The 12,258-nt window shown below is 36.6% G+C and overlaps 1 protein-coding gene across 2 annotated transcripts in view; it reads left to right on the forward strand.

Moving 5' to 3' along the window:
* The window catches only part of LOC139980702 (phosphatidylserine decarboxylase proenzyme, mitochondrial-like), a 32,940-nt gene extending 22,145 nt beyond the window's left edge, over nucleotides 1–10,795 (forward strand). For both annotated transcript variants that reach the window (XM_071992550.1, XM_071992549.1), the window contains 5 exons: nucleotides 442–678; nucleotides 1,095–1,256; nucleotides 5,644–5,788; nucleotides 7,501–7,661; nucleotides 9,154–10,795. In XM_071992550.1, coding sequence (XP_071848651.1) covers nucleotides 442–678; nucleotides 1,095–1,256; nucleotides 5,644–5,788; nucleotides 7,501–7,661; nucleotides 9,154–9,399 — 951 coding nt within the window. In that variant the 3' untranslated portion in view covers nucleotides 9,400–10,795. The remainder of the gene's footprint in view (nucleotides 1–441; nucleotides 679–1,094; nucleotides 1,257–5,643; nucleotides 5,789–7,500; nucleotides 7,662–9,153) is intronic.
* Nucleotides 10,796–12,258: the final 1,463 nt, after the last annotated feature.

A 12,258-nucleotide genomic window follows, 5' to 3' on the forward strand; every position in this document is an offset into this window, starting at 1 on the left:
CACTGAACTCCCATACAATTATGACATGGTAATCAAATAAAACACTAGTGCACTGTAGGTAGTTTAAGATTCTTTGCTATGCATGTGCTACATTAGCTCATTTTATTCCATGTACAGTGTCTCAGTAATATGCAGAATTCATCAAGATTTTGTGGTACTGTATGCACAGTTTGAGATGATACAAAGAGAATATGCTGTAAAGTAAACAGATTGTCATGTGAACACCATATGCTGCACAACAGTGCCAGCTTAATAGTTATTAAGATTCTTTTAATTGCAAACCTTGGACAAATCCTAGGAGTACGTGTATGTTGTACTGACATTACTACAATTGTCATTCAGGTTTTAAATGAGTGTAAATTTTTGAAATGCAGCAGTGTTCACATGTTTCCATGTTATTTGTGGCTGACCCCTTCTGCATTCATTCCCTTGATTCAACAGGTAACCTTGTACAGAGTAATACCCTGGAGATTTACTTCAAGACTATGGGGACAAGTCAATGATAAAAATTTACCCGAGAGACTACGGCAGCCGCTGCTTGGCCTCTATGTTTGGTTGTTTGGCTGTGATGTCACGGAAGCACTGGTAGAAGATCTTACGTATTACAAGAATCTCCAAGAGTTTTTCAAAAGGCAATTAAAACCGGAAGTTAGACCAATTGACCAGCAACATGCATTGGTAAGATATTAATGATACAGTATTACTTACTGCTCAATTTGAAAAGTTGTCTCATTAACATCATTTCTGAAAACAGGTGGCCATGAAGTGTGATCCTTTTTGGAATTTTTCCGGTGACAGTCATAACCTTTGCAAGTTTAATTGCATGTGTCTGTAGCATCTGCAAATTGGTCAACCTGTTATCTCAAGAAGATAAACTAGGACTACTTGCCTCAAGAAAACTGATACTGTACTTATATATATACTGTACATAGAGTACTGTAGATATGACATAACTGAATTGGAAATTTTCATATTCGTAAAATGTGGTTACCAGATAAAATTCTATAACCTTTTGTCAGTATTTTTGTGTGAGAATGATATTTGAGAAATTAATATTCAGTAATTCAGTATTTAAACATTTCTTGTTCTGTTAGGTTAGTCCATGTGATGGTAAGGTCCTTCATTACGGAGAGGTGAAACATTGCATGCTCGAACAAGTGAAAGGTGTAACCTACTGTCTGAAAACATTTCTCGGGCCTAACAACTGGTATTCTGATGACTCAGAGGACACAAACCCATCATTCGCAGTGGATAAAGTAAGTACCTTGCACACCTGTCATGATCTCTGACCTTAGAATTTAATACAATTGTGAAAGTAAAACCTCTCATTAACTCACAAGCATTTAACATGTCTTCTATAAGGGAACACTTTATAACTGCTTTTATCCACAGTAGGGTGTATACATTTCTTGCATTTGTAATGTCATATGAGGCACATGTTACACAACATATTTTCTGTACTCCGTATTGTATAAGTGCTGATAACAATGACAAGGCTACTTTTAGAACCGTGGACTGATATTGGGGCCAAAGCCAAAATTGGTCATCCTCAAATCCCAAAAGTAAAGTTATTTCTGTGGGAGAAATTTATTCTGGGCTCATGGCAGTACAAATTTTCACTTCAGAATAAAAAAAAAAAATTCTGAAAAATTTCGTTATCAGTGACATAGAGGTCGTTGAAATCTAAAAAGATGCGCACTAGGTGCGAGGGACGGAATTTAGTCTTATTGACCTAGCTGAAAATAAGGATGGGTGAGGTAAATTTGGTTTTCTGTAATTTGACGTTCATCTCTAGTGCAAATTATTCATTGGAAAAGTTTTGAATTTTTTTTTAATAAAAATGAAGAAAAATAGGAAAAAACGGTTCAAAATTCCGTCCCTCGCATTTTTTGACACAATTGTTTTTTTTTGAGAGAGAGGAAATAGTACAGTATGCATAAAAATCTGCAAAGTATCAACTATCAGTGACTTGAACATCTGTAGTGATGAAAGAAACTGAACAAAAATATGAATGGTGCATTATGGGTAATCAACATTTTCGCGAGGGACGGAATTCAGTGCGAGGGACGGAATTCTGTTACAGTTTGGTGCTACACGTCTGTAGTCCTAATCTGTTGCTAATAGAAATAGTTGGCGGAACATATGTGTAAATTCAACGACACAACTATAGCAGAATTCGACAGTATATATGCTGAACTTGCAAAGTTGAAGAAGGCACTTCCAGGAACAAACAGTGCTATCTATCATCCAAGTGGACTTCAGCGAGAACTACAGTATGCTAACAACTAAAAGAATGAAATACAGCATACTTTGGCCACGAGAATTTCACATTGTACACTGTTTGTGCATGGTATGCTGAAGGTGAGGAAGGTGAAGTGCAAAACCTTCTGTGTCATCAGTGATTACATGTCACATGACAAGTTCTAAGCTTTGCACTTCAATAAAGCTATCATTGAAAAGGTCCAACAATTTGTCCAGATCTGGATGAGAGGTTCAATTTTGGTCCGATGGCTGTGCTAGTTTAAATCAAAATATTGCTTTTACTTCCTTGCCACCCAGTACCCATGTGACATTCCAATAACATGGAGTTATATTGAATCTCACCATGGGAAGGGCCCAGTAGATGGGGGTGGGGGGAAAGATAAAATCAAGTGTGTACTGTGATGTCAAAGCAGGTAAAACTTCTCATCACTAGTGCCAAGCAGTTTGCAGAATATGCCAACATAGAGTGAATGCAACAGATACATTCTATGTAGCTGCATATGGCATAACCGTGCCTAGGCTTCTATGCCAGACAAGGTACCTGAAGTACCAGGTACTGTACACACAAGGTCCATTTTATTGACCGTACATGCAGTAATGGTAAGAGCAAGCTGACTTTCTTCCTACAGAGTCAGTTTTGTGAACCAGTTGAAGAGATGCTCAGGGAGCAGTTGTATGACTTAAATGATGGAGTTGAAAGTCAGGTAGTCGTGAGCCATGATCAGGAACCAGATCCTAATCTGAATAAAGTGGAAAACAGTGGTCAGGTTGAGTAGAATGGGGACCAAGATCAAATTGGTAGTCAGCTGGTTAACAATGATCAGTTACCATGGAAAGTGGTGGGTGGGTGATAGTTGAGTATAATGGTCAGTTGTATCCAGGAGAGGTGGAAAACATAATTGTCAGTAATTCACAGGTTAATGCCATGGCAAAAACAGGGAAGTATTGGAAGTGGCCAGAGGCAAAAGACCTACTGTGGTATTCAAGGGATATGGTGAAAGGAAATATAGCCCCTGTTCTCCCTGTATGCTGAACCAGAGACCATTATTTGTGTAATGAATTTTAAGCATTCATATCAATTCCTTGCACTATGGTGAGCTGTTTGTTGATTTCCAAATCTACATCATATCCAAGAGTTTGACATGTTAATGTTCCAATTTATATTGAATTGCATTGATGTATGTTGTGTACAATAGTTCATTTTTCTTATTAATGACAACTTAATGAGTTAACGTCATGATGGGGGAAGAAGTTTTTAACTCTTTCATATGCTGTTTGGATCCGAATCTAAGCAGAGTTTTGTTAATGAATATGTGAATTGTCAATTTGAATTACAATGGTGACTTTGTTTCCTTGTATAAAGTATAAATGTTGAATTTGTACAGTAAATTAGTTTTCAGTTTCCAAATTTAAAAATTATATATATTGTCCCACACTGTTGAATACACCTACTGTACAATATAAAGGTGGAAAATAGATTTAGTATTTGTGTTGGGTTTAAGATTCCTCATTTCGGGGAAGTGGTGGATGGAGGTGACTTAATTATTATTCACCAAGGCATTTGAGTGGTGAGTGATGGAATGAATTTCAATTTTGATTCCAATTTACCTACATTTCACCAATCATCCCATCACTACCCCCATCTGTTCCTTGAATGTGTGTTCATTAATTGGATTGTGTAATTTGTGATAATATTCCCACTGCTTGTGGGAGCTTGGCAATGAAAAACAGAATTTACAACAGCTTTTTCTCTAATTAATCAACATAAACAGCAATTCCGTCCCTCGCATTCCGTCCCTCGCGCTGACTTTTTTTGTGAAATTAAAGCGTAACCTAATTTAGCTATGAGATTTTTAAAACACATTTCAGTTAATATCAGAAGAGTAATTGATCTTGTTATAAATGGTATGATTGGATATAGATTCCTCCTAAATTTGATAATAATACATCAAATGTTTGGAGTGCATGCACACCCAGTTTTTATCATTCCGTCCCTCGCGCCAATTAATGTTCGTTGCTATGGCAACATGTTAAATTTTGAATATGTTTCAATTGTTTTATTATGTTGTATGTTACTCTCTTTATTTAACCTACTACTGGATTTTTCATATTTCACTACTGTTGAGCTGGAATATATGGAAACGTATATCAAATTCCGTCCCTCGCACTTACGGAGGTTTTGGCTTTGGCCCATTGTCGTTATAAGTGTCCCAATTATTGATACTAATTCTAAAACTTAAAGCAAATCCTGTGCAACCACAATGTATAATATTTTAAATAGGCAAAAAAGGAATAGCAACTTGAAGCTTCTCTGTAGGTACAGGAGAGCAAGACATTGCATCAGTGTGATGTGAGAATGGTTTAAATTTGGTTTCTTCCCACAATATCAGGCATTTAATTCTCCAAAAGGTTAATAATCTAGTTTATCATCTTTGAATATGGTCATGTACATTAAATTCAAATTGCACTACCTCTAAAAGGAATTTGTAAGCCAGAGTGTTTTGTTCATCTGTTTAACAGTATGATTCTCAGAGCTAAGAATTATCCCTACAAAGTCTTGACTGTAAACTTACTACCAATGCAACAGATATTTTTGAGTTACAGAAGTTGTATGAAATTCAACCTGAAACTAATGAAACAGAATTCACCATATTGATGACGTCAGAGAGGAACAACTCTCAAAGTCATTTTCCGTTTGGTAGACTCCCCATGTAAAATATTCAGCTGTTGTTGCTAGGGCTAGAACTCGTCTTTAAACTGTTGACAAAAACATGGAGATCAATCATATTTAAACCTTTCTCACTTCTAACTTTACAGAGGACAGATCTCTTTACCTTATCTATTTTATTGTTCCAAATAAAATTATAAAACAGCTTATTAAGGTCTTAAAAAAAAGGCCCATCCGGAATGACAACTGTATCATCCGCATACTGAGATATTTTGGGGGGAACGTCAGAAATCGTTATACCATTAATAGATGGGTTAGAATTAATTAAAGAGCCAAGAGTTTTATGAATAACATTAACCCCTGTAGGTTTTAATTGTGGACCAAGATAAGAGAGTGTATGCTAAATACAATTCCAGTCCCGGCAGTCAAATGCCTTTTCAGAGTCTAAGAAAAGTAAACCACCAGGAAAGAATTTCTCTTCACAATACCAGATAAAATCCTGTATTAACTTTCTGTTTCACATATAAATCTACTCTTCATAAAACCGGTCTGCTGATAATTAAATTCAACACTGCTTTCATGCGGGAAGCAATGCATTTTGCAATGTTTTTATAGTCTGTGTTTAAAAGGGCTAGCGGGCGCCAGTTCTTGGGATATCTTAAATCATTTTAACCAAACTTTGATTATATTTCTCTGCATCATTTTTTAAACAGATAACAGATGAGGAATACCTTGAATCTCTGAACATTAAGGAGGGCAACAAACTGTTTAACTGTATCATTTACTTGGCTCCTGGTGATTACCATAGATTTCATTCACCAACCAGTTGGTCAGCAGCACATAGGAGACACTTTCCAGGTAGGAATCAAAAATAACTTTGAAGTACAGTAGGTAGTTTTTTTTTATTCCTTGCCAGAGGCATAAGGAATCTGTGATGGTGATGGCATGTGTGTGTGTGTGTATGTATGTTACACTTGCTTTTAAACACCGTAACTCAAAAGTTCATGGTGGATTAACTTCATGCTTGGTATGTGGATCTGTTTATTGAGTACAAGAACCCTATTCTTTTCTGTGAAGTTCAATGGTCACTTGGGATCAACAGTGGTCAAAGTATGAAAATTTGTTAACATGGTAACTCAAAAAGTACATCTCTGTTGATTTTTATACTTGGTATGTAGATCCAGCTAGATTAGTATAAGAACCCTATTGAAATTGTTGAAGGTCAAAGGTTATTTGCAATGAAATTAAGTCAAAGTCTGTAATACCTTTAAAACATGATAACACAAAACACACATATTTATGGAACTTCATACGTAGTATGTAGAACCAGTTTAGTGAGTGCAAGAACCCTATCAAAATTGATAGAGGTCAAATATCACCAGAGGTCAACATGTATCAAAGTATGTATTCCTTGTAAACATGTTAACTTAAATTCATCTATGAGTTCTACCATGCTATGATTTGCTTTTGGTGAACATAATTTGGCCAATATCAGTTCAGTTTAGTGAATGGGCCCAATATAAAATATATCTCTAGTGATACATACTGTATATAGTCATCCAGAAAATTAAATCTGCTTCAAATAGTTCATGCTTTATACACACTTAAGTGGCCCTTATCAGTTTTCACACTCAGAGCTCAAGGGGTCAACAGGTCATAATGGTCTCAAAATTGGCCATATTATCTGTGAATTTATACTACAGTGGATGACTTTTGGTTTAGCAGTGAGTTGTGTATAAACAATGTCATGTAACTCTCATTCGTTAACAATAATTATTAAAGGGGGATGGCAGAGCTAATTTGCTAGCTCAGAATTGGTAAAAGAAAATGTCCATTTGCTCATACATCTAGGTGTCCATATTTCACATTGGAAGACTGTTCTTTCTGGATATTGAAACATTTTGGAATAAAATGTCTATACTGTAAAACCCTTACCAGTGAATTGAATAGTTGATGCCCACAAGGGAGTGCCACAAATAAGCTTGAAATCTCTGGTTCTCACTTAATTCTTGGACAAATTTGACTCACTTGCTCTACATAAGTCAGATATGTGGAGTTCTGAGCAAATTATAGGCACGGAATCATAAAGCTAACTGCCTTCCTGGTTCATTTTTGTTTTGGTTTGGTAGATTCATATTCTTAATTAAAGACTTAATTTCTTAGTATATAGCAATGTAGGCCCTTTGCCATTTGGAAAACTTAGCATAAGGTTGGAATGGTGGATTAGGCAGGAAGAGGGTAGTGACCTCAAAAGGGGTCATAGGGAGGCACAGTGCACGAATGTTACCAGTAATTATACCAGTTATAATAAGCTTGGTAGATAGGAGTGCGTATGCATAGGAGACGGGTAAGAGAGGAATGAAATAAGTATTCCAATACTTGCTGATTTTAGTAATTATTAATATAGGAGACGAGTAAGTATGGTCATTGATTGGGTCTCAGTGTACTACTAACTTGTCCATTGAGCATTCATGCTTTGTACTATTTTTGTGAGCTGGTAGGCTTTTCTCTTGTCTGTGTTTCTCCCTGGCAGTTTGTAAAACTTGTCTTTGCTGTTGTCTATCCTTCAGGTGAGCTGTTTTCCGTAAACCCTGGTATTGCTGCATGGATCAAGGGACTATTTAATTTGAATGAACGTGTAGTCATAACAGGTCAATGGCAGTGTGGTTTCTTTTCCATGGCTGCTGTAGGAGCTACCAATGTTGGATCCATCAACATTTACTTTGACAAGGTAAGGAGCAGTGCTGCAGACTATCATTTTATTTAGTTAAATGGTTAACTGTTTGTGATAAAGGTTTGAATTTATAAAAGATACAAATGTGTACATAGCACCATGTATCTGCATTACCTTAGTTTACAGAAAGTATTTACTGTTGTAGTATTGTACTATATGACAAGTATGGAGATTTAAACAGTGATAATAGTGCAAGCCGATTTTGCATTATGGCTAGTAGATTTTTAGTCATTCTCTAAATGGTGAGTACTTAATTGTGAAGGCCTGGACAATTTGGCTTGAATCTCTTAAGACAAATATTTGCTTGCCAAAAATGTTAATAGTCACTCAATTTTCTGCATTGATGTACATATATATTCTTTTCTTGCTTTGCACACACCAAGAATTATTAAAGTGCCATTCAAGTTGCTTTTAAAAAAAATAAAAGCTAATGTCTGAGTTCTTTGTCACAAACACCTGTACATCAGACTAATAATGTGCCCCAGTGCATTGATTCTGAAAAAAGGACAGGCCATTACAATAGTCTTTTCCAGAATAAAAGGTCGATATGTATTATGTATACATGTGTAATTCAATATAAACTTTACTGCACATCTTTTCTCCAATTACTAGGAAGCATTAATAGCACATGATATTATAGACTTTAAGCCACATGTACTGTACACAGAAGATTTGTGGTTAAGAGTTATGTAGACATGGAAGTCAAGAAAAATAAAAAAGGAGGAAACAAAGTAACAATGCACCTGAGAGTTACATACTAGATACTTAGGATCTGCAACGTGCTAATGCCATGGAGATTCTTTCCAGTCTGCAATGTTGAAAGATAAAGGAATGCTTGAATTCTGAGTTCAGAGGAAAGCTGGAGCTTCTGGGGCCTTCGACCTCTGGACCCACTCGAGGGTTTTGCTCCTGGACCCCACCAGGGGACCTAGCACAGGCCCCTTTACCAATGGCCAAAGAAGCGCAGCACTTTTCATGTGCATGTGTGCCCCTCAGCCAAGCTCAACCCTGCCCCTTTTGCACGTGAAGCTAGGGATCTGTACATAAGTGTTTGTTGAGCCTGCCTCAATGATGTTGCATCTAAAATACAGTGTAACACCATTTGTGTAATTTTCTAGTTTAGTTGAATAGTTTTTGTTGGAGAATGGCTTTTGAATGTAATACTGTACAGACCCTTCTCACTTGACTAGCTTGGCACCCAGCATAGCTATCAGAAATTGCCCCAATCTGCAGTCTTGCATGTAATAATGGAAAGACAGGAAACAGTTTTTCGTTCCTTAAGGTACTAGATTTGGTGCAATATGTTTGTGATGGTACTGTGTATGTTGTTAAGGTACTAGATTTTTTTCATGGTTTTTTCATGGTTTCATGTTTTTGATGGTACTATTCTGTATCATTCAATCTTTCTTGTTTATACCTATTTACCTACACAACTATAAGATAAAGCATTTCATTAACAGTACTTTCTCTCTGTTTGCTTTGTGTTCAGGAATTAAATACAAATGTCAAAGGTGCCTACGCTGATGGGGCCTTCCATGATAAGTCTCTTAGAAAGGTGAACCCAGAATCCAAATCACCAGAGAAGATGGGCATCTCTCTGGATAAAGGTGCAGGCATCGGCGAGTTCAACCTGGGCTCAACCATAGTCCTCATCTTTGAGGCTCCAGAGGATTTCAGATTTAACATTGAGCAAGGAGAGAAAGTTAAATTTGGGGAAAGATTAGGATCCATGTGAACCAGACCCGGCAGAAGTAACTGTTAGAACGTGCTGCAAGGACAAGCATAATATCACATAGTCTGAATGTGACCAACCTCCTAGCAATGAAAACTGTTCCTATGGTGTAAGAAGTATTCAAAGAAACTATTTGCTGTTGAAAAAGTGAATGCATTGAGACTGACTGCCTTAAACAGTACTGTATATACAGTATTAATGCTAAAAGTACTTCACTATGTTGTCACAGCATATACATAGAGCTCATTAACAAAACTCTGATTACTTCAAATCTGTAGTTTTCCTCCCCAATAACTCTTAGATACCATCAGTTTAGATCAGCTGATTATCTTAAGTTACGTTCCTCATAATAATTGGAAATGAGTCAAGATACTATGTTGCACTGTCAGTGAAACAGCATGAATTCAAGACGGTGTGCTGTCCTAAAGCAAATGTGTGTGGCGTAGCCCGTTATACCGGTGATAGTATAACTTACAACATGTATCTTGGTGTAACATACCACTGAACATACCATAGCACATAGTAAATTGAAGGACATGCTGCTCCATCAAATGTGTCTGGTTATGTGCCAAAAACAATCCTTAAAGACATTGTTCCTTACATAATATAATGCATAAGGATAATTAAGGGAAACACTGGGGACGGGGGGTGGAATTTACTGCACTGATAAGACTTGAATTATCATGGTCCTGTGTTTTCTAAATATTCTTATTTGGTGGATCGTGAGATAACAGGATGATGCCTTAAATGTACATTTCAACAGTTAGTCAGTAGCAAGGTACAAGTGACCCAGCAGCAGTGTGTGGAAATGAAGGTGTTGGAAGCTAAAAGGGGGTCTGAGTTGGAGGAGGGGCTATATCCTACAGGGCTTCTGGTGTGTGTGTTCAAACATATAGAGAAGTAACACCCGTCCTCCAAGGAACAGCAGAAAATGTCCAGTCTTTTTCTTATTTCAGGTTTATTCTTTTTCATGCAAAGAGCCAATGAAATCTGTAGAAACCCTCTTTGGCAGCTAACACACACAATTTAAACCTTACATGAGTTAACCAGTTAGTCAGCTTTATAGATGGTAGGGTATTTTATGCTTATCCACCCATCTCCCTCTGCCAGACACAATTTAAACCTTACATGAGTTAACCAGTTAGTCAGCTTTATAGATGGTAGGGTATTCTATGCTTATCCACCCATCTCCCTCTGCCAGACACAAAAGCATATTTATGGAATTCTTCTCTACTTGCTAATACACTTGATTTTGTTCTCTTATACAGAAGTGCATGTAATGTGTAGTACAGAAACTACACTTACATACTCATTGTCATGATAAGGTGCAAAGCACAAAATTCACTTTTGTATTGTACAGAAAATTAGAGTAAAAAATTAAAAGTTGAGAATAAACATATCTCTGTTACTTATGTCTCTTTATTTTGTTCTTTACCTCCTCAGGTTCGTTAACACTCATTGCATTTAGTTCTACCTTTGCAGAACTACATCATCACAATCATCATGTAAAAATCTACTGGACCTAACATAAACATTCGCCCTGCTAATCTTATCCAATCTGTCTGTGCTTCTCCGACATTTCTCAATGAATTGAACTATCAAGATCACAGAGTTAGTCTCAATATAGGGTGAATAGGGTTGAGAGTGGATCAATAGTTTCATGGGTGACTTCAAAGAAAGTGTGTAAGGAACTGACCAATAGCAGTTTTAGCAGCTCGAATTGTTCTTATTGCAAGAAAACTACTAAATAGCTAAGCTCTTAATAGGAGACCACTGTAAGCTACAGTGGCCCTAAGTAGTTTTACAAGTTTATATCAAGAAACTATGAACGGAGTCTGAATATAGCACAAATATTTGATCCATAAAGGTGATGTATCTGCAGAAACACAGGGAGAACACATGTTGGATAACAATTTGTAGGGAGTGCTTCACACAGCTTCCAACCACTTGGATTGGACTTGCATAACATAAGGTCATAATTCATTGCATTTTTATTTCTTGCTGAAAGCAAAAGGAATCATTGTGGTCATGATGCCATTGTGTATGTTACACCTTGGTTTGTAAACAACTCAATATTCTAAAGGAGGATGGATTTCAAACTTTGTATGTAGATGCACCATAGTGAGTTCTTGGCTATTGTTTTTAGCTGGGATCAAAGGTCATACTAGGTCACCACAGGTCAAACTGGAAACATTGTAAACAGGATATCCCAAGAAGTGAAGCTTTGATGAATCTCATGCTTGGCATGTTGATGTTTCATATTGAGTAGACGAACCCTATTGAAATTGATGGCGGTCAACATTGAAGTCCGTCTGATAACTTTGTAAACATGGTAACTCGATAAGTACATCTTTCTTGAACTTTGTAATAAGTATGTAGATCCAGCTTGGTGAGTGCAAGAACCCTATCGAATTACTGTACGTTCTCTATATTTCTCACTCCTCAATCAACTCCAAGTCATGCGCTACATAGAATGATGCATGATGGGAATTGTTTACCGGACAACATATTATGAATAATCATGAATTTGGATATGACAGATGGCTTTGGCTAAGTTGTCATGTAGACCTTATATTCATTAACAACAAATTAATAAAGGGATGGTAGCAAGGTGGCAGAGCAGATTTGATTAATACATCTATGTGTCTATATTTCACATTGGAAGACGTCTGGATATTGATACATATTGGAGTAAAAATAAATTCTTAACAGTTGAATGAAATGGTTGTTGCCACAAATGTGTACGACAAATAAGAGCTGGAAATCTCTGACCTTTTCTGGTTTTCACATAATTCTTGGACAAATTTAACTCACTTGCTCTACATTAGTCAAATAGTATTTGAAATTTCATGGAACAGAATC

Source organism: Apostichopus japonicus, chromosome 15, assembly GCF_037975245.1.
Source record: "Apostichopus japonicus isolate 1M-3 chromosome 15, ASM3797524v1, whole genome shotgun sequence".
Lineage (NCBI taxonomy): Eukaryota > Metazoa > Echinodermata > Holothuroidea > Aspidochirotida > Stichopodidae > Apostichopus > Apostichopus japonicus.